The sequence below is a fragment of the Stenella coeruleoalba genome (assembly GCF_951394435.1).
Source record: "Stenella coeruleoalba genome assembly, chromosome: 1".
NCBI classification, from domain to species: Eukaryota; Metazoa; Chordata; class Mammalia; order Artiodactyla; family Delphinidae; genus Stenella; species Stenella coeruleoalba.
Window position 1 is genome coordinate 87596614 of NC_137169.1, and position 23851 is coordinate 87620464.

The 23851-nt window shown below is 37.9% G+C and overlaps 1 protein-coding gene across 3 annotated transcripts in view; it reads right to left on the minus strand.

The window, feature by feature from the left end:
* The window catches only part of FRRS1 (ferric chelate reductase 1), an 83232-nt gene that overhangs the window by 31929 nt on the left and 27452 nt on the right, over nt 1-23851 (minus strand). For all 3 annotated transcript variants that reach the window (XR_013824204.1, XM_079899567.1, XM_079899566.1), the window contains exons 3-5: nt 17858-17941; nt 2411-2606; nt 1267-1400 (exon numbers count right to left, since the gene is read on the minus strand). Coding sequence is in view for 2 of the 3 variants with exons in the window: in XM_079899567.1 (XP_079755693.1) it covers nt 1267-1400; nt 2411-2606 (330 nt within the window). In the remaining variant the exon portion in view is untranslated. The remainder of the gene's footprint in view (nt 1-1266; nt 1401-2410; nt 2607-17857; nt 17942-23851) is intronic.

The following is a 23851-nucleotide window of genomic DNA, read 5'->3' on the forward strand; positions in this document are numbered from 1 at the left end:
GGAAAAGAACTACCATTCAGACACTCAATAGCTCAACATAGCTGGAACTACACCCATTTTGCAAAGTAATTTACCATTGCATGACCTTGGCATTGTGGTAGACTTTTATTTAGAACAGGGACTCAGGTGCTCAATAAATACATGTTGATTGATTGACACCAAATTAGCAGCCGGCTCTATGAACAAACTAGAGTCAGCAGAAGTTTAAGAACTGAAGAGAGTTATGAATACTGTGTGTTGATGTTATATAAAGCCTGCTCATTATTTCATTTATACTGTAAGTTTATTTTTTATCAATAGATGCAAACAGAATGCATAAGATTCATCAAAAGAAAAAATTCCTGCCTCCAAATATGCAATATTATATTTTAGTAATTCCTTTCTCTTGAACAATCTTGTTTCCCACATTCTTTCACCTGGCAAATTCCTACGCATTCTTTGAGGTCTAGCTGAGATAATCTCCACTCTCTCAATTCCCTCCAGCCTGTGTGCAGCACCTCTGCTATGCTTCTCACCCACCCTGTGTATGGTTCTAATCTAAGTCATCATACTATTCCATTTATGTGTCTGTCCTATATTCATACGTTCTACTTATGTGCCATACAGTATATGCCCATACACTTTACTTATGTGTAAGGCTATGAGCTCTTCAAAGAACAAGTCCTATCCATCACCACAATCCATGCAGGAAAGTTCCTGGTATAATAAATGTTCATTAAATTAATTAATTACAAAAATTAGACCTCTGTTCCACTCTAGAACTCTATCTTCAATATTAACATCTTTCGAAATTCAATATAATAGGAGTCTATACTATATAAAATATCAAAAGCCATAAACTCTTCAAGCTGCAACCCTACCTTTTCTAGGATGTTGTATAAAAATATCTTGCCAGGGGCTTCCCTGGTGGCACAGTGGTTGAGAGTCCGCCTGCCAATGCAGGGGACATGGGTTCATGCCCCGGTCCGGGAAGATCCCACATGCCGCGGAGCGACTGGGCCTGTGAGTCATGGCCGCTGAGCCTGCGCGTCCGGAGCCTGTGCTCCGCAACGGGAGAGGCCACAACAGTGAGAGGCCCGCATACCACAAAAAAAAAAAAAAAAAAAAAAATATCTTGCCAGTAGAAAAATTAGGGAGAAAGTCTGATCAACATGAATGTACTCAGATGTCTGCAATGCATGGGTCATTGTTTATCTTGCAAACACCACCTTGTAGTGAAAAGACCCATGGAAACTGACAGAAATCAGTTTCAAACTAAACACAAACCTGTATATCTTCACAGGTCAGAAGCTGTGACACTTGACTGTCAATTAATGTGAAGGAGCCAATAGGAGGGCCAGTCAAATTCTCATCACGTGCTTCTAAGAGAAAGCCTTTAAATGGTGGCCCTGACAAAGTAACTAAGAAACAAACAAAAAGATAAGTTAAGAGTTTAGCAACATCCCCCAAAAAACACTGTTTAAAGGAGGTACATCACCAAATCAGGTGTATATATAGAAAGCTACTCCAGGAGAGAAAACAGTAGAGATCATCCTATAGTCAAAGAAATTCTAAACCGTGTTCCACAGGACATTATTCCATGAGATGTAATAGCCATTCCACAGGGAAGAAAAGGTAGGTTATGGTCAGAGTGTGGTCCATGAGGCCAAAGTAGTTTGAAAAATGCTGGTTGAAAGTAAATACTTTTGTCTTTACTGCAAACGTCTCAGGCCCTTTAACATTCTACTGTGCAGTATGAAACTCTAAGAAATATAATATATATAACAGAGTGTTCCAAATTTATTTTTCCATATACCCTTTTTGCTAGAGCGTATCTATTAATATTCTGCATTTCTAAAGTTGCAGAAAATAAAATTTGTAAAATGCTTTTATAGATACATCCTTAATAGACTATTAAGTTTCAGCCTACCTTTTGCCAGAATTAGGGAAACACAAGAGATTATACTATGTCAAGAAGGATAAGGGTTTAACATCTTAAGCCAGATAAAATAAGCTTTATTTTATGTATTTCTATTGAGTAAATAGTACTGTTAATGAAGATATATTAAATAATGACAAAAACATATTTTCAAACCTATTCTGGGGAATTCCCTGGCAGTCCAGTGATTAGACTTGGTGCTTTCACTGCCAGGGCCGGGTTCATCGCTGGTCGGGGAACTAAGAGCCCGCAGGCCATGTGGTGTGTCCCAAAAAAAAAAACACCTATTCTGAATGGATAGTAAATATACTACTTAAGTAATATAATCATCTGTAGTAGTTAAACACAAAAATGAGAAGTATAAGATCATGGTATCTTATAAAAGCAGATGAACAGATTAACTGAAACTGTATAAATCCAACAGTAATAAAGATTCAATTTACAGTAAAAAAGTGAAATTCAAAATGTAAATTGTTAATACCAGCACAGTACCTTTGATCTGCTCTCCTGGCCTGAATGTCGTCTGACTCACTGAGATGTAGCAAGGGGGATCAGACTGTGGAGTACGACCATGTTCAGGAATCATTCCATGGCATGACTTCGTTACTTTTCCACTGGGATAATTAGCCACAGAACTAACGAGCAACAGAAGTATGAAGGTACCAAGGGTAAATCCAGGAACTGCCATCTCAAAAAGAAGATTAAAAGCACATTATTTTTAAAGGTAATTAATTAAAATATAAATGCTTTCACATCACAGGATAGTAAGTTCTAGACAACTATTTACTTTCATAGGCAGTTAACCACATTCTCAAATATATGTACTATAAAGAATGAGATGTGTGAAGTTTGTCCTGGATTTGTATCTCAGCTCTACCAGTTACCAAATGTGAAACTTTAAGCAAGTCATTAAGTCTCATTCCTTACCTGAAAAATAAGGAAACGAAAACCCTCCTTTCAAAACTGTTTGAATAAAATTTAGATACAGCCAAAGGTCTGACAAGGAAGATAATAAATGTTAGCTTTCATTAGCATGATGGGGAAATAATAAAATAATCCAGTAAAAGCAAAAGGTTTTGCTCCACTTCATCCTAGAAAGCTTAAAGAACAAATAAGAAATGTTTCTTCTGGATTTGAATATCATCACCTGAATAAATCTCTGATATGATTTCTCCCAACTTCCCATTAAACTAGTCATGGTGACAATTTAATTTGCAACACCGAAAACTGAGGCTAACAACCAATTGCAAGAGACAGTATTTCTATTACCTATAGCCCAAATACTTCTGAATTAAGAAACATGATTGTTAACCCAGGCAATTTTCTTCTCTCATCCAGTTTATCTGCCTCTTACCATCTGCCTAACAGAAAACCAGTCCCACCCTTGTCTAGCTCACTTTGTGCATATATGCAGAACCTGCAAATCATAGTATTTAACAAGGCTAGAGGTAGATGGGTAGGGACATGTTATATGGCAGTAAAGTCCACACGGTGGACAGGCTGCAGATGGGAAGAGCTCAAAGGCAGTTCATTCTCCACAGAAATGGGCGTTTTCTATACATGGTCATAGACAAAAATAAAAGCATCCTTAGAATCACTAGAACAAATTATCCTTTTATAGTCATGTAAATTATAAACCCCACATTGGACCAGAGCTAAACTATAGAAATTCCTGCTAGACACCAGAAATTGTGCTGGAGTTATACTCTTTAACCAGCCCTGCACATTACACCAGTAGCTACCAAGTAGATAGCTTTGGGTCCAACTCTATACCCCTATCTTTCATCAAACATTGATGCTAGATAGAATTCTTCTTATTTAAAGATAAGCAAAAGGAACAAATGAACCATTCAAGAGCTTCTGAAAAATTCTATATCGTAAGAGCAGCATAAGATTTCTCTGTAGACTCAGAGGAAAAGCATAACCCTGAAAATAGTTAATTACGATAGGAAACAATATTTAAGAAAATAACTGCTAAGGAATGGAGCAATAGAAAATCTTCTGTTCAAACATGGCTTCCAGGTCCTTTTGTTAGGGGCAGACCTGATTTTAGGACCATACAAGGTTTACTGGAGAAGATCAAGGTAATTATTTTAACCATGTGATCTTGGCTAAGTTATTATGAAAATTAAATGCAGAAGTGTGCCTCACTCAAAGAATGGTACAGTGGGAAGAGTTAGTTTGCTTTAACAAATATTTATTTGGCACTGACTTCCTGCCAGGTGAAAGTGGAAACAAGACTTTATTTCTAGTCTCTGTTATGCATTAAGTAGCTGAATAACATCAATCAGGTCACTTAATCTCTGTCTCAGTTTCTTCATTTGCAAAATATAACAGATGAACTGGAATAAATTCAGGGAAATACTAACATTACGATTTTAGGATAAAGCAAAGTGGAAAAGCATACTGGGAATTATTAGAGCATGAAGTATATGATGGGAAAGGGAAGTGACAAAGACACCACTACCTGTCATTCATTAGGAAAATATAACAAACAAGGTCAGCGAGAGAAGTAGACAACAGCAATTACTTTGTCCTTAGTCAGATACTGACCACTCAAGGTAAAGTTCTATTTTCATAACAATGGCCAATGACGGTTTCCCAGTTAATGATTTAAGGAAACTTTTTCAAATGAACATATTAATTCATTAGGCAATCTATGCCAACAGATTGCATAGTTATGAAAAGGAATAAAGAGTTATACGTGGAAACATTTAAGCTAAAATTATGGAATGTGGATATGAGCTATTACATTATGAGATCATTCTTCAAGCCCTGGAAAAACTTGTATGATTTTTGTATTTTGTATGATTTTGTATGATTTTTACAGGTATGTAAAATTTTGTATGATTTTTGCAGGTTTTTAATATTTTGTATGATGTTTATAGGTTTTTAATATTCACATTCTACCATGAGTATAATATAGAGAAATAAAAGAAAAGATATCATAACTTGCATTTTGTCATCCCAGGACAAAGACAGACCTATTAGTTTAAAAGGTTAAAAGAGAGGTTCTCCTGATTCTCTAACTGAAATATTACCAAACCTGATGAGATTTATACAGTTTTCTTTCTTGCCTGAAAGACAGGCACTTAGTAAAACGGTATAACAACTGCCTTTACCATGCGCTACATACATCTCACATGAAGATAAAACTTCAAAACGAGTGTATTCTTTATTATCTGAATACCAGATATTGATAGGCCACTCAATATGCTATTACTGAACTAGGCCCAGTTAACAGTTGCCAAAAGTCTCCAGACCATCTGTCTTACTAGTCTGTTATGGTCCAGGAAATGGTTCCCTCTTGTTGCTTCTTCCCACAACTAGAGTTAACACTATTACAATCAATGAGCTTATAGTACTATATATTTGGTCAATTGTTTCAGGTTTCCTAATCATCACTAAATGTATCTGAGGTTCAGCCACACGTTGGTAATGCAAGAAACAATAATTGTGTAAAATAGGCAGAATACAAATAATACAGCTAGTAACATTTATAAGGTCATAAGTAAGAATTTAAGCTAAGAACTTCCATTAGGTATAGCCCAGTATCTCCCCAGGTCACCTGACCAGTTTGTTTTACACCAATCACTATCTTTAAGGGAAATAATATATTGGCATCGTACATAAAGTTCACCAAAGATGTCTGCATGTACAAGGTGTGTGATGGGTAATCAACCCCTTACTGGATTGAGAAAGGAATGTTATTTTTCAAGGAGTTACATGACTGGTGCCAGAAGAAAAATCGATCTTCATGGTTGAGCAGGTATTTCTGCCTTTGGGGAAGTCTGGTTAACCCATAATACAGATGCATAGTGCACACTAGGAGGGAGGGAGGGGGGAGTGCACACACAAAGGGGCAGAGAAAAAATATTATGTTTAAATTTTTCTTGTATTGCCTTAAAACGTGAATATTTATTTCATCATAACCATAATATACAAACACTGCAATCCCTAAAGCACTTAAATGCTCCATTCAAAATTTCCATCAAGTACATACTACAAACAATGTATAAAGTAAATAACTACTTATTCTATATTGTTTTTATTTTATTACTAAAACTGTAATGGCATTATATTCTTTTACTTTGTTATAAGTATAAAATTTTCAATTAACTTATGAGTTAAACATGCTTTAGTTTCTGGGCTTTTGGCCTAGTGACAGAACCACCATTTATAATATTGCTTCCATTAAAAAATAGAATTGAAATTCCAAGCTGAATTAAAAGTTAATTTTGGGACACAGCACGTGTGTAATTTCAGCATTTCATCTAGGATCTGGGGCAAACCTGGTAGGCCTGTGACCAAAACCTAGATGGACTGGGGTTAGAGGTACAAATAGATGTTCACTTGTACAGTGAGAGAATTAGGCAGAAAGTTTTAGAAAAGTAGGTAGAACCAGAGAAGGATAAGAAGGTTGATAAAATCAGAAAAGTTAAGACTAAGCACAAGAGATATACAGAAAGCAATGAAATTTCTATAACAATAAGAAAGGAAAGGATTACATTTTAATACGGGGTGGGGGCGGGGGGGGGGAATAAAGGGGCCATAGTGTGAATAAGAAGAAAAAGAAACAGACATTTGGTGGGAAACTGGTAGATAGTACATCTAATGTAATCCTTACAACAAGCAGATATTATCATCATTTTAGAGATGAAGAAACTGAGACCAGGGAGTGTACCCGAAACCGTGTACACTTTTAGGATTAGAACCTAAATCTAACTCCAACATTCTCATTCTCTTCACTCCACATCATTGCTCCCTCCTTGGAGAGAGAAGGATGTGGAAAGTAAACAGGTACAGCAAGAATCCAAATTTCACAATGAACAATGTGAGTGGGGGCATGCTGTGACAAACATGAAATCTAAATTAGCCTACTTGGGCTTCCCTGGTGGCGCAGTGGTTGAGAGTCCGCCTGCCGATGCAGGGGACACGGGTTCGTGCCCTGGTCCGCGAAGAGCCCACATGCCGCGGAGCAGCTGGGCCCGTGAGCCATGGCCGCTGAGCCTGCGCGTCCGGAGCCTGTGCTCCGCAACGGGAGAGGCCACAGCAGTGAGACGCCCGCGTACCGGAAAAAAAAAAAAAAGTAGTACAATGCCTAAAAACACTAAGTTGCCAATAAATGGTTATTGCCATTATTTATAATCACTAGCAACTCTCCGCATCACCAGTATGTGCTAATTTCTTCTGAACACTATTGTGGTTAAACAACGGAGGTTTCCATATATTTCTTTCATCTGCATTTAACTTGTTCAAGCTTTCTGAAATATTTCAGAAAATTTGCTCCCCTTCTTTCTAGCAATTTAACTTTACATTCATAGAAAACTTCCACATCAAGAGTTAAATTGACTTTGATAGCTGGATCTCAAATTATAGGGAAATTGAAAAACAGGTCAAGTATTTCCACTTCCCCAGATAAAAATGTTTCAGACTCCATTTTCACAGCAGGAAGTACAGAGAAAAATGATTTTTTAAATTAAAAATTGGAGTTATGACATTTTCAGTAAAGATTCTAAAAAACATAGAGCATAAAAAATGGTGGCACAATGAGATCTGTCAGGTCTGACAACCTAAAATGGTTGAAAAGAATTCTGAAAAGAATTTAGAGTTTAAGTAAAAGGAAAGGTAGAGGAAACCACTGAAGAAACAGGAATTGGGAGCTCTCTGATATAATTCTGATTCCTCTAATCACAGCATCCTCAGAAAGCAACTTTTCCACTTTATTCATTCTCTGGAAAAATGATTGGAAGCAAATATCTTATTACACACAGAGCTTTCATCTGGATCATTCCACATGGCCCTCACAATAGTCCTGTCCTAAAAACAATATTAGGTGCTAAGTGGAATGGTCCCTTCTCTAAAGGCACAAAACTAATAGATGAAACAAAAGCAAATACCATTAATATATCATTTAAATGATGTTACTATTTATTGAATGCCTGTTCTATTCTAGTCAACATAGTAGGTGCTTCACATGTATGAACTCTAATCCCTGGAAAAAACAAAAACGTATTTTTATTGCATGGAAATTGAAGCTCACAGAGGATATTTAAAAAAAAAAAAAAAAACTACTGCCTAAGATCACATAGGGACAGAACAGGAAAAAAGCTGCATTATGGCAATTGAGAGGTAAAGGAGAATATGATAGAAGCGCTAAGGGCTCACAACATATCAGGCATCATGTCAAGGACTTAGCACACATTCCTCAAAACAACCCAGGAAGGTGTGAGGGGTATTATTGTCCCCAGTATGTAAAACAGGGCACTGATTAAGATTCTTGCCAAAGTCACAGCAAATGAGTGGTGAAAAGTATGATCTCCAGTCTAGTCTGTGAGGTTTTAACCACTAAGTCATCCACAGCTTCAAATCAGACACTAAAAGCTGACACAGTAATCCCACAGGAAAAGGGATTCAGAATGAGCACAGTTTGGGAGCAATAAAAGAAGTAGAGATAGAAAGAGCAAAGTGAGAATGGACTTTGGAGGGCAGTGAAGAATAGCCAACTAGGTCGAAGGTCAAATGTTAGAAACAGTCGTTATAAAAAATACTATAAATCTGGTCCCTCTTCATGACCCTTACGTGAAGATATCAATCCCTAAGACTGTTTTCCTTGACCCCCACATTTCTCTACAGGCTATCCCTTCCATAGCTTCAATTATCACCCCTGAATAATATTTCCCAAGCCTTTCAATATTTCCCAAGCCTTTCATCCCACATCTCCACAATGCTTCAACTCAAATTTCCAACTATACATAGATTTCTGTTTGGATGACATTAAGCTCAATTTTTCTGAAATGAAATTATTTTTTCCTCCAAACTAGTTCTTGAATCTGACTTTCCTATTTTGATGGTGGCCTATCAACACATTTCTAGTCAACAAGATTTGAAACCCCAGGACTTCCCTGGTGGCGCAGTGGTTGGGAGTCTGCCTGCCAATGCAGGGGACACAGGTTCAAGCCCTGGTCCGGGAAGATCCCACATGCCGCGGAGCAACTAGGCCCGTGCACCACAACTACTGAGCCTGCGCTCTGGAGCCCACAAGCCACAACTACTGAGCCCACGTGCCACAACAACTGAGGCCCACGCAACTAGAGCCCATGCTCTGCAATCGGAGAGGCCACCACAGTAAGAAGCCCGCGCACCACAAGAAAGAGTAGCCCCCGCTCGCTGCAGCTAGAGAGAGCCCGTGTGCAGCAGCGAAGACCCAACGCAGCCAAAAATTAATTGATTTAAAAAAGAAAAAGATTTGAAAGCCCAAATTCTCAAGATTTGACTCCAAACACTCTTTGGGATCCCAATTTCCAAATAAGTTCAGCAGATTCGACCTCCACCCTTCCGGACATCTACCTATCCCTTCTGTTTCTCTCTTCTACCTTCCATTCCCTCTATTACATCTGTCTGCAGTTTTCCATTCCGACACCACCTTCAAGCACAAAGCCTTCATTATCTGTCACCCAGATTCATGAAATACTCTCAATTGGCCTCCCTGTTTCTGTATCTCCATTCGAATCCTACGCAACACCACAAGACCATTTTCCTAAGGCACAATTCTCATCATATCACTCCGCTCACCAAAAACCTTCAACAGCTTCCCTGGAATTATTCAATTAAAGACAAAAGCATTAGGCATTTAATGTGTATTCAGCCCAATCCATGTTCTATCAACAATGTACCATTTGTACTTATTTCTGGAACAAGTACCTCACTTTTTTTCCTCCCCATGTTCTGTCTTCTAACTGGGACCTCCATTATGCCATCCATCAAATTCCTACCTATGTAAAAACAGATATATGTTCAATGGGAAGAAAAATAGATACAGAAAATATCTGAACACTGTGCTTAAACTATGTTAAAAATAAAGGTACATTGCCTATCATTTCATGTAAAATGCAAAAGACTGATAATATCCAATATAAGCAAGCATGTGGAGAAATAAGTGTGCTCATACACTGAAGAGTGTAAATTGCTGCAATATTTTTGGAGGAAATTTGACAATTTCCTACTAAACTAAAATATGTTTAATTTTTGACTGAGGAATTTCACTTCTAGGAATTTATCCTATAAAAAACCCCACACGACAAACAGCACAGGGAATACAGTCAACATTTTATAATAACTCTGTATGGAGTATATTCTATAAAAATGTGAATTACTATGTTGTACACCTGAAACTAATATAATATTGTAAGTCAACAATACTTCAATTTAAAAAAAAGAAAGAAAAAGAAAACCCCCACAATTATGCAATGATTATTTGTAATAGCAAAAGTTTAAGACAATTTAGGTGGTTACAGAAATATACTATGCTATACCCAGACTCTAAAATACTGTGTACCCACTACTACAGATAACCAACAAGGATCTATATATAGCACAGAGAACTATATTCAATATTTTGTAATAACCTATAAGGGAAAAGAATCTGACAAAGAATAGACATATACATATGTGTGCATGTAAGTGTGTGTGTGTGTGTATCTGAATCACTTTGCTGTACACCTGAACTTAACACATCATTGTAAATCAACTATACTTTAATAAAAACAATTTAAAAATAAAATACCATGTACCCATTTAAAAGAATGAAATAGAGTAGACGATGACCGAAATAACAGCTAATAATTCCTGACTGCTTTCTAAGAGCTAGGCATTCTTTTAAGTCCTTTACGAGTGTTAACTCTTTTCAGAAAAGCTTAGGACGTAAATCTGCCTGTACTTAGGTGGAAACATGCTCTTGTCACAATGAGGAATGAAAACAAGCAAACTACAAAATGATACATAATGTACCAAGTGCATATAAAAGAAAAGGGAAAAGAAAAAACACCATGCTTTAACCGTTCTCAATAGTGGTTACCCCCTAGGAAACTGTTTTCAATATGGGAAAAGAAGTGGACTTCTTCTTTTTAATCCTCTTTGAATTTTGCATATTTTTTAAAGCCTGTAGTGCTTTGTAATTTAAAAAACACTACAAGACATGCATATTTGAAGACTGTAAAGAAACACATTAAATTAATTGTAAGGTGTTCACATTTTTTTCTTTTTTCTATTTTCAAACATTCTATATTACTTTTACTGTTATTGTCATTCAAGGTCCATTTAAAATGCTATCAGCTACTCTGTCCTATGAGACAGTGTGTGGTAAGGACTTTGAAATCACACAGACCTAGGTTTGAATCCAGCAGGTACCACCTTAATGACTGACCTTGGACAAATTATTTAATCTCACTGGGCCTAAAATTTCTCATTTTGTTAGAGACAATGCTACCAATATGAAGGGATTTATGTGAAGATTAAATGAAATAACATCTACGAAACATTTAGCACAGTGCCCACCATAAAAGTCTTCCATTAAAATCCTTTCTTCCTTGGAATTTTGCCTAATTCCGCCAACTTTAACCAGTCTCTTCTGGGACGCTCCAAAAGCTTTGGTTTTTTTGCTAATAAAAAATTTTTCGGCCACAACTGGTTGACTTGTCTTAAGGCAAATTTCTGAAGGCAGCAAAGGCATCCTACTCCTTGATTTCCTTTCACAATGACTACCAGACAACCTTGAAAACAGCACTCAATGCAATGTACTACAATGTGATTTCCAGGGAATCTGACATTACCTAAGTGGACAGGTGTGAAACAGAAGGTACAGCCAGCAAAAAGAATCCACGTACTGGCTTATTAAAAGACTTAGTAGAACACATCCCTTTAAACAAAACCATCCTTTAAAAAGTCTAGCTCGTTGTTTTCAGTAAATCAATAGACCAAATTTTAGCCTCCCACTTCTCCACTATCCAAGTAAACATTCAAATCCTTCTACTTTTTCATTAATTCAGAGAAAAAAGAAAATATCTGAACTAAGAAGTTTAGCTTTATAAAGAAATACTTCTAATAATACATTTACAAACGGAAAACTCCCCTTTGCCCTTAGGGCAGCACAAGACGGGGCAGAGGTAACACCTAGTCACCCCAGAGAGTCTCTGAAATTCTAAAGGCACACCAGAGGTGGGGGTGAGGGGAGCTAAGATTTCTAAATTAAAAGACACTTTAAAAGCCAAATAGGGCTCTAAGTAACCTCCATATAGGTAATTACGCTATTAGCTTCAGATAAAAAGGGAGTTTCCGTTGCTTAAAATTAAAAACAAAAAATAAAAACACTGATGCATGAATAAAGTCAATGCTTTTCATGATCCCAGACACGTCTCTACTTACAATCACCCTTTTCATGTGATTAAAGCTCCGTAGTCAAAGTCACGTGTCTTATCATTAATCTAACTCGTTCGTGAGCACTCATTAGCTCAACACAAGCTCGCAAGCTCCAGAACACAGTTTGTTAATAAAGCATCCATCCTGCGTCGCCGACCGCCCGGGTCAGCACAGGCGCCTGCTCTCTCAGTACTGTCACCGAGCTGGATTCAATTTGTAAGCGCTTTGCGAAGAGCTCGGACATAAAGAAAACAGGAGACACTTACCTCGAGAAGCAAAGGCAGCCTATCCAGCTTCCGGTTTTGTTACAACTTATATCTCATTTCAGCAGCTGGGTGGAGCCAGTTTACCCATAAAGAAAAGAGAACGTTTCCCAAACTGAAACGGAAAACTGGATTTGCAAGACCAGTGCTAGTCTTAGGACTCAGTTTCTGAGAATTAACCATTCTATTTTACACAAAGGAACACTTTTTTCCAACTAATAATTGTTTCACTGAGAAAATTAAGTTCTTGTCTTTTACTATAAAACCATTTGAAAATACAACCTGTTCTATATAATGCTAAGTAAAGACAAACCAAAGAACCTGTTTGTGTTTAGGTTAGGGTTGCCAAATTTAGCAAATTAATGTATAGGATGTTAAATTAGAATTTCAGATAAACAACAAATAATTCATTAACATAAGTATTGTCCTATGCAATATTGGGGATATACTTATATTAAAAAGTGATTCATTGTTTTCCTGAAATTCAAATTTCTATTTTATATGGCAACCCTATCTAGAGAATAACAGTAATTAGCAAACTATTCCAATTAACTACAAAAGGTGTAATAGAATCAGACTGCATAGAAATGAAGCCTTTGAAAGTGTAAATGACATAATGCAAAAGAATTCTTTTATTATGCAAAATTTACCTTGGAATTTAGGAGTTCTGTTTGTTTTTGTTTCTTTTTAAGCCTTTAATCATTGTTTTTCCAAGATTCTTTTTGCAAAAAAAAAAACATCAGGTCTAGGAAAAGATAATGTTCTGAAAATATTAAACACTTCAGACCATGACTAACATGTGCAGACTGGAAAACAGACTTTGTCACAGACGCCGTGACCTGTGATCACTGGTTGGCAATCACACCAGTAAACTCTAGAACCATTTCTAAAGGGGAGAAGAGTAGGGAAAGAACACCATCACTTTAATCTTTCTCTTTAGGAACTTGTCACAAGTAACAAAAGCCCCCTTTACAGGATTTTAGAGAGAAGCTTTATATAAAGAAGATGCAGCTCTGGTTTTCTATCCTAAAGCTGCTTGGAACGTGAATGAATTTAAACTAAGTCAGTTGATCTTCAGTCCTTCTATATAAAGCGCCAAGTGGTGACATAACTTTCTCTAGTTTTAGTTAGACTCTTTCCAGTAATAGTCCCCAGTGGACACTTTACATGCCAAAAGCATGATAAAAAGTCTATAAAACAAATAATTCTTAGAATATACTATCATAATCTTTAATCCTAAAGTACAGTAGAAAAAACTGAATGGAGAGGCTCAGCACTATCTAAAACTACCCTTTCCAGGCCTGTCATTTCCCTGAAAGTCCCCAGTTATAATTCCCCTTATCATTCCCTCCCAGAAGTTCACCTCTACGGGGTTCTTCATCAGCTACTTGTCAGCTGCCAGAAAGGAAACCCAATTTATTAAAGTCTACAATGGACCTTGGACTCTGAGAAGTACATACTAGCCTATTGGGGCCCGCTCTCATGTCTCTAAATTAGCAGTTCTCAAATTTTTTTGGTTTCAGGATCCCTTTGCAACTCCTAAAAATTATTGCAGCCTCTAAGAGATGTTTGGTTATGGGGGTGATGTCTGTCAATATCTATTGTATTAAAAAAAATAAAGTGAGAAATATTTAAATACTTATTCACAAATTCCACAAATTTATTTATGGACAAATGACAATAATGAACTCTACATGTTGACATGATATTTTTTTACTCTTGCTTTTATAAATGTTTTTCAAAAATAAGAATTTAGTGAGAAGAGTAGTATTGTTTAAATTTTTACAAATTTCTTCTGTGCCTGGGTTAATAGAAGACAGCTGAATTCTCATATCTTCTGTATTCAGTCTGTTGCAATATCATATAAGCACATCATGCAGCCACTGGAAAAATCTACTGCATACTCATAAGAGAATGAGAATGAATAAGGCAAATAAAGTATAGCAAGAACAATAATAACGATCTATTGAGCTTCTGTTTTGACCGAGGCACATGAATTATCCTATCCAAGTCTCACAAGGACTCTAGGTAAAAGGTATTTGTTATGGACATTATGCAGCTGAGAAGGCTAAGAATGTGCCTGGCTAAGTAAATAGCCCAAGGTCAGGCAGAGAAAAGTGACAGACCCGGTTCTAAGCCAGAGCTATTAACTCCCTACACTGTCAAGTGTGAATGAGGGCTGATGGGCCAAGCTTAAAAATGGGAGCGGTGTGTTTCACTGGTGGCGCAGTGGTTGAGAGTCCGCCTGCCGATGCAGGGGACACGCGTTCGTGCCCCGGTCCGGGAAGATCCCACATGCCGCGGAGCGGCGAAGCCCGTGAGCCATGGTCGCTGGGCCTGCGCGTCCGGAGCCTGTGCTCCGCAACGGGAGAGGCCACAACAGTGAGAGGTACCGCAAAAAAAAAAAAAAAAAAAAAAACGGGAGGGGGAAGGGTAAGCTGGGACAAAGTGAGAGAGTGGCATGGACATATATACACTATCAAACGTAAAATAGATAGCTAGTGGGAAGCAGCCGCATAGCACAGGGAGATCAGCTCGGTGCTTTGTGACCACCTAGAGGGGTGGGATAGGGAGGGTGGAAGATGCAAGAGGGAAGAGATATGGGGACATATGTATATGTATAATTGATTCACTTTGTTATAAAGCAGAAACTAACACACCATTGTAAAGCAATTATACTCCAATAAAGATGTAAACAAAAACAAACAAAAAAAACCTTCCTATTATAGTCAACATTTCATTAAAAATTACATTGAAGTAAAACATCTCCAATTGATTAGACCCTGCCTCAACTCAATAAAATCAAACCCACTGTTCAGCCTTTAATTATGGCCATCTCATCCAAATTCATCCAAATTCATCCCCTCCTCTCTATCTCCACTGCCATCACTCTGGCTTAGGTCCTCATTACTTTTCAACTGGACTATGGTCATTATCTACTAAGTGCCTCCAGTTTCTCATCAACCTAATAAGCCATCCCACATGCTATCATATTAATCTTTCTAAAGTATAACTCACATCATGTAATTCGTCCACTCAAAAAACCTTCACTTACTACTTATTACTGAATGAATGAATGTCCAGATTCCACATACAGATGGTAAAATGAAATAATATCTGTAAATCACAGTGCCTGACACAGAAGTGTTTAAAAAATCATACTTAAAAGAAAAAAAACTTTTTTTGATTTGTGAATGAGATGCCCCATCTTCCCAGTGCTTCACAATAAGAAATTGTTCCAAAATTACCCATGAACTTCTAACCAAACTCTGTTCACTAAATCCATATTTCACATGTTCTCTGACAACACAAGCCATTCTCAGTATTAGATTAGTAGTAGCAACATTCTCCTTCATAATTTTCTTTCTACCAGTTCCAGGTCACTTCACATTATTCTCCTCTAAACACAGCCTACTCCTTAAATTACTCAACATAATGCGACTTCTCTATGATGAATGATCCTGAAGAATATCTGCCACTTCACCCAAACCCTGACTAAAATTATCTGTGTCTTCAAAAGATAACTAACGTTGTGGAAAGTGTCCAAAACGTTTAGCTTATATGAAAAGGTTGTTTCGGGACAGCATTCTTGAGAACACGGAAATGTCCTCGCACACAAGAGACATCTGGCTGAAGGATCACAAATGGTTCCAGCACCTCTTTGAAGTGTTCAGAGAATTAAGCATCCTGGAACGACTTGTTCATGTTGTTTAAGAACAAGAAAAGCTTTAACAATTTAATTACTTTAATGGGTTCGCAAATGTTTTTGTACGAACTTGCCTGCAGGCCGAAACATATTTTGAAGCCGATGATCTGTATCTGATTTCTATTTTTTACTAGCTGAAAAACAAGCTCATTGTGTATCCAGTAAATAAATATGTGGACGGGCAGAGGTTTGGGACTCTTGACTGTTGGAGTCCTGAGTCCCCTGCTGTTCATCTGTTTAAATCCATTCTCCTTGTCCGCCTCTTCTTTGGGACCCGAACGACAACACTAATGTTATTACTGAGACCCAATTTTGACTTCTCTGGATAAAATTAATCTCTTGAAAAAATCTTTACTTTCACCGTAATTTTTTTTACCATAAAAAAAATGGAGATGATCTGAAGTCATAAAAGTCTACTCTAATGTAAATACATAGAGGATAACTCTTTGTGGCATAGGACATTGCCTTCTAGTAATTATTTTCAATTGAGATATTTCCTTGTTGTAACACACTGTCCTGCTCATTGTAGAATGTCTAAGCATTCCATTATTCGAGCTATAAAATACAGAAACCCTGCTCTACCCATTAATAGTGATAACCCAAAAAATGCCACTACACATTTCCAAAGTTGCAGCAGGAAGCAGATATAAGGTATGAGAGTGGATCCACTGTGTAAAGCTGTGATTAGATGAGTCACTCTGAGTCCCTGTGGAATGAAGCATTTTGCTTTTGAAGAAAATAAATACCAACAGGAGAAAGACCTAGAGTATTACTGCATTTTAGTAATAGTACTGCTTCTTTAGGTTGACAGGTGAACTCAAAAGAAGCTTGGCTTAAAACGAATGTGAAAAGGCAAAGGAGTGTGGTGAAAAGAGCACTAGATCATTCTAGACAAATCACTTATCTTCTCTGTTTTTGTTACCTCAAGATTAAAAATGAGACTTCCCTGGTGGTGCAGTGGTTAAGAATCCGCCTCCCAATGCAGGGGACACAGGTTAGAGCCCTGGTCTGGGAAGATCCCACATGCCGCGGAGCCCGTGCACCACAACTACTGAGCCTGCGCTCTAGAGCCCATGAGCCACAACTACGAGCCCATGTGCCACAACTACTGAAGCCTGCGTGCCTAGAGCCTGTGCTCCGCAACAAGAGAAGCCACCGCAATGAGAAACCCGTGCACCACAACGAAGAGTAGCCCCCGCTTGCTGCAACTAGAGAAAGCCCACGTGCAGCAACGAAGACCCAAACGCAGCCAAAAATAAATTAATTAATTTTTTTAAAAAATTAAGAAAAGCAAAAGCGTAAAAATGAGGGATTACAAGCGGAACCATATAACCTCTAAGGTTCCATGCCAAATTCTGAATGCAGGTTTCTGATGTCCAAGAAGAGACACATAATGGACCAGAAAAATACTAGATTTTTAGGGCAAAGGTCACTTAAAAAGAAAAGAATTATCACAATCATCCAACAAATATTTTGTTAAGTACCTACAATATGGCAGATATTGTGCTAGGCACTAACCTATATTTGTACAAAATGGTTCTACATCTACTCTAATATACTGTGATTTCTTAGGTGGATGAGAAAGAAAAAAAAAGAAAAGAAAAGAAAGAAAGAAAGAAAGGAAGGAAGGAAGGAAGAGAGGGAGGGAGGGAGGGAGGGAGGAAGGAAGGAAGGGAGGAAGGGAGGAAGGAAGAGGCACAATTACCTGGTAAACCCATGTGCCTACACACACGCAGTCTCCAGAAGCTGGAGAGACAAGGAACAAATTCTCACCTAGAGCCTGTGGAGGGTGTGTGCTTCTGCCAACATCTTGACTTTGGCCCAGTGATATTGATTTTGGACTTTTGGCCTCCAGAACTGTGAGAGAATAAATTTTTGTTGTTTTAGATCCCAAGTTTATGGTAATTTGTGTCAAACAATAATCAGTATTGAGGCAGCAAAGAAAAAACAGCTTTATTTGGGGTCTTAGGAATTGCAATTTGGGAGACACAGATTCAGGGAAAACCGAAAGAGTGTTCTGGGGAAGAGAAAGAGTCAAGGGCCCACAAAGACTAAAGCCACATGGCTGCCAAAGAACCGTGACCACCCCTGATGCACGTCAGGAAACGTCTGTCCTCCAGGAATCATGAGCTGCTCTAGGGCAAGGGCCCAAACAAACAGACAGGCTGCCAGGAGCCACCCTAGAGTAACGGTCCAACAAGGATTCTGAGTAGGACAAGAATCAGAAGACCAGATTTCATCCAGGCCAAGATGCACACAAGTCACACCTCCTCAATGGCCTCCTGGCTCATTTTAGAGAGCTCTCTTAGCAACACCAACTCCATTTCTATTTTCCTTTAACATTTGTTACAGTAGCCACAGGAAACTTATCAACTCCCCTTTCCAATTTCTTCTTTATTTTTATCAATTAGTGGTACCCATTTTCCTCACCACTCAAACTAAACCTGGAGGACTTTCAACGTTTTTGTCTCTTTCATATTTTATAGCTTAGAGTTTTTCAACTCAGAGCCACAACCCATTTGTCAGTGGACTGTAAAATCTTTAGTGGTCACAATCAGAAAACTGTTAATGAAATAAAATAGAAAAAAAATCTGAGAAAACACCTTTATATGATAAGGGTAAGTGAATGCTATTTCATGAGCTTTTCTGATTATGAGTAGATATATCCTGGTTTGTGAGATGAAATGTATTTCTTACTGTGGGCAGCAGCCCAAAATGTTGAAACCAATTGCTTTTAATTTCCCCAAGTCAATTATCAGTTCCTTCTTTCTCAATATTGTTGGGAATGAAGAAATTTTACTCTACCCTTCTAGGTTCTTCTGGATGGTTTAAGAATTAAATTGACACGAAACAGAATAACAAGAGAAAATCAAACAAAAGTTTAATAACATGAACACCTGGGAGAGATCCAGGAAGACTGAGTAACTTGCCAAAATGGCCTAAATCCTCACCTTAAGTACCATCTTCAGCTAAAGACAAGAGGATGCTGGGGGTAGTAGTTTGGGCAATTTAAAGAGGAGGAAGGTAATTGACATAGAGGTAGAAAAGTAAATGTTTGGTAAATAAATGTTTGCTGGGCCATGCAGAGACTATGGGACACAGAGTGGACTCTAATCTCTAGGTCCAGCTGAGTCCCCATCCCTCCCCCTCCCCCGACCACACTTATATCTCTGGTGATCGCTCTATTCTGGGAACAGGCCCTTTATCTAAATTATTTAGGCAGCCAAGGAGAATGTAGAAGAGAGACTTCCTGAGTCTTCTGTTTCTTAAAAATAATCAGCTTCAATTAATCCTCATGCCAGAGAGACACATTTAGGGGTGGCAAATTTTGCTCCCCTACAATACTTATATGTAAGCCTTCTTCCCACAGACATTAGACTATCGAGGGCCAAAGGCAAAAACAGAATGTGTAAGAGAATGGGGATAGGACAAAAAAAATAATAATAATAGGCAGTCTGGAAATAGTGAAACTTTTTGTCCATTTTTAGCATAAGCGAATTCACTGATAGCTAAAAGAGTCCAGTCTGGATGGTGTGCCATTGAGCAGGCTGGCTGGAGTCAACAAAGATAATAATTTCAGTAGTTTATGGATTCTCCAGGAAACTTTGATAATCCCTATGGAGCAAACAGGAGCAGCTGTCTCTTTATGATGGCTGCCATGTCTGTCCATTGGTCCCAACTCTGAGAGGCACTTCTGCACTCATCTAATACTCTCCTCTAGTCTCTTACTTCCCATCAGCCAACAGCAGAGCTGAGTACTGATCACATCAGTGATCTAAGTGCTTAGGAGCGTTGCTTAGTAACTAATCACTCCCAGTGCCTTCTCTGGGTCTAAATCTTTAACACACTGTTCTCTGCTGACCCCAGTAGGCCACGTTTGCTCTTCTCTAGCCTAAAATGGGATATTTTCTTTTAAGATGTTAAAAATAAGACTCTAAGTTCAGAACACTGAATAAATTCTTGACCTGAATTACTAATAACTTTACCTCTCTGAGAGCAAAGGAAGCAACAACCAGAACTTTATCTCTTGAGTCAATTCTGATCAACGGAGAAATTTTGATGAATCCAAAGATAGAAAACTTGAGGGAAACAGGAAGAAATTGGAAGTGGTGGCATCTATTTGGATGGGAAGATTGGTGGGAAACAGGGGAGGAGCAGGTTTGAAGGGTAGAAACCAAGAGATGAGTGTTGGATATATTAGGTTTTAGATGCCATTAAAATATTCAAGTGGAGATATCTTTTCATATACATGTATGAAGATACACATTTGAGTCATTGGCACTATGGTGTGAGCATGGATGGAAAAAAGAAGAGGTCTAAAGAATAAGCCTCAAGTGCACTAATGTTTAGAGGTTGGGAAGAACAGGCAAGTTCAGTAAAGGAAATTGTGATTGATTGGCCAGTAAAGTAGGAAGATAACTGAGAGAGTCCCAAAATGTAGAAAGTGGTACCGGAGGTGGATGAGGTCCATCATGTCCAATGTTGCTGAGAGCTTGAATATACTGGAGACTAACAATTGACAAATGAGCATGGTTCTCAGAGTCACCTGTGGACCTCCTGCATCAGAATTACCTACTTATTAAAATGAGATTTCTGCGCCCACCTCAGACCTACTGGACAGACTTTGTAGGAAGGCACTCAGAACTGTGCACTTAAACAAGCATAGGGTTATTCTCACATACCCAAGAGTTGCTGTATTAGAGTTTTTGTCATTGGAATGATATCAGTCATTTCTCTAGACCCATGGTTCTCAGGCTTTAATATGCATCAGAATCATCTGATGGATTCCTTAAAACACAGTTTACTAGAACCCACCTCCAGAGTTTCTGATTCAGGAAGACTGGGGTAAACCTGAAAAATTGCATTTCTAACAAGATCCTGGCAATGCTAATGCTGTTAGTCTGTGGCTACAATTTGAGAACCACTGTACCAATTTTTTTTTAAAGGCCCTTTAAAAACAGAGTAAGAGGGGCTTCCCTGGTGGCGCAGTGGTTGAGAGTCCGCCTGCTGACGCAGGGGACGCGGGTTCGTGCCCCGGTCCGGGAAGATCCCACATGCCACGGAAAGTCTGGGTCCGTGAGCCATGGCCACCGAGCCTGCGCATCCGGAGCCTGTGTTCCGCAACGGGAGAGGCCACAACAGTGAGAGGCCCGCGTACTGCAAAAAAAAAAAAAAAAAAAAAACAGAGTAAGAATATGCGTGATTCAAAATGTAGCCCCCTTCCCTGGCTAATAAAACTCTAAGATAACATGGTATTCGAGATAATAAATTTCTCTCAAGTTTTCTCTCTCTCACCATAGCTGGAATTTCTTCTTCAGGGAAGTCTCTGCTTTTAAGGCCTTTTAACATGCTCATCACTGCACCATGCTCACCCCAATATCTCGGACAATCTCCCTTACTGAAAGTCAACTGATTATGGACTTGAATCACATCTACAAAATACCTTCACAGCAACATCTAGATTAGCATTTGATGGAATAACTGGGGATTATAACCGAGCAAAGTTGTTGACATCAAACTACTGTATCTAAAATAGTGCTCCTTTTAACTCTCTACCCGTACCTTACTTTATCTTCTTCACAGAACTTATCACTACCTGATATTATGTTTACATATTTATTTCTTTATTTATGTATTGGCTAGCTCATCTGCTGGAATATAAGTTCTGTCAGGGAAAGAATTTTATCTTTTGGCTTTGCTTTTAACTACTGTTTGTTCAAATAATCTCCTAATTTGGACATTGTGTTTCATTCTGCTGTTTTATTATTATGAACAACATTAATGTAAATATTCTTGTATATACATACATCCTGGGTCACTTCTTCAATATTTAATTTTTAAAAGTAATCTTTTTTAAATGTCATTTTTTGGTTAATTTTTTTCAAGTCATGTTTATAGAAGTATAATTCTACAAAGAGTGAAATTTTCCCTTTTTAGTGTAGAGTTCTGTGATTTCTGACAAACATGCAGTCATGTAACCACCACAATCAAGAAACAGCATTCATATCACCTCAAAATGTCCCGTTGTGACCCTTTATATTCAACATTTGCCTCACCCCCACTCTAGAAACCATTTGTATTAGTTTGCTAGGACTCCTGTAACAAAGTACCACAAACTCAATTGCTTAAAAAATAGAAAATCTACATCTCAAAGTCCGAAATCAAGTTGTCAGCAGGGTTGGTTCTTTCTGAGGGCAGTGGGGGAAGGATCTGTTCCAGCCTCTACCCTTGGTTTATAAATGACTGACTTCTTCCTATGTCTCTTTACATCATATTCCCTCTATATGGTTCTGTGTCCACATTTTCCTTTTTTATAAGGTCACTAGTGATGTTGAATTAAGGTCCACCCTAAAGGCTTCATTTTTAACTTGATTACCTCTGTAACGACACTACTCCAATAAGGTCACATTCTGAGATACTGGAGTTAGGACTTCAACGTATGAATTTTGGGGCAACACAATTCAACCCATAGCACCATTGATCTGTTTTCTCTCCTTATAGATTTGCCTTCTCCAGAATATCATATGAATGAAATCATAGCTTCTATGGCCTTTTGCATCTGGTGTCTTTCACTTAGCATAGTGCATTTGAGATTCATCCATGTCCCATGTATCAGAAGTTCATTCCTTGTTATTGCTGAGTAATATTTCATTGTATGTATGTACCAGTTTGTTTATCCATTCACAAGCTGAAGGACATTTGAGTTGTTTCCAGTTTGCAGCAATTATAAGCATAGTGACTTATAAGTCTATAAACATTATAGTCATTATAAGTCACTATAAACATTCACATACTGGTTTTTGTGTGCACAAATGTTTTCATTCCTCTTGAGTAAATACCTAGATGTGGGATTGCTAGATCATATGGTAAGTGTATGTTTAACTTTATAAGAAACTACCAAATTGTTTTCCAAAGTGACTGCTCCTTTTTTTTCATTCCAACCAATGATATGTGAGGATTTAAATAATAAATAAAATTGTATTTTGTGACATCATTTGGTAATACTTTAGGATATTAATTCAGTATTGCAGAAATGATGGAAGCAAGGGGTATAGTTTTAACTCAGAGGTTATCTGCCTACACCACTCCACCCCAAGAAAAGTTCTTTGTAAGTAGCCTATTCTGAGGGGGGCGGGGGGGGGGGCGGATTCTTCTAATTGCAACAAGTTGTTTATACATATTTAGTTCTTAAAAATTTTATCAAAATAAAACATGCAAATAGGTTTTTAAAAACCAAGTAGTACAGAAGCCATATAATGAAAAGCAATCATTCTGTGTTCCTCTGTCCCCTACCATCGGTTCCCTAACCTAGAGGCAAAATCTTTTACATATATCTGCTTTGGTTTTTTGGTTATTACCATTTTTGTTAATAATATACTCTTCCTACTATTTCTTGATACAATACCTTTAGACATTCTTTATTAATTTCCTGCCACTCTCCTCTGTTCACTTCTACTCTCTATATGTTCATACCACTATTATTAGCTCCTCTAACTGGCTACTTTTGTGACTTAATATAATACCCAAACTTCTGTCTACTTGTCTCAAACAAAGACATTATCCATTGAATTTCTCCTATAGTAGATGAGGATAATAGGACCGGTAGCATTCTATTTATATTCCTTTCCCCATCCCCTCCCATCTTCTGTCAATAACTTGGTCAAGGTGAATAACATATTTACAGTCTATTCTGTAACCCTAATTAGGTCTTCCCTGTTTTGCCTGTAAACTGATTTCAAAATTGAAAACTATAAAAATATCTACATT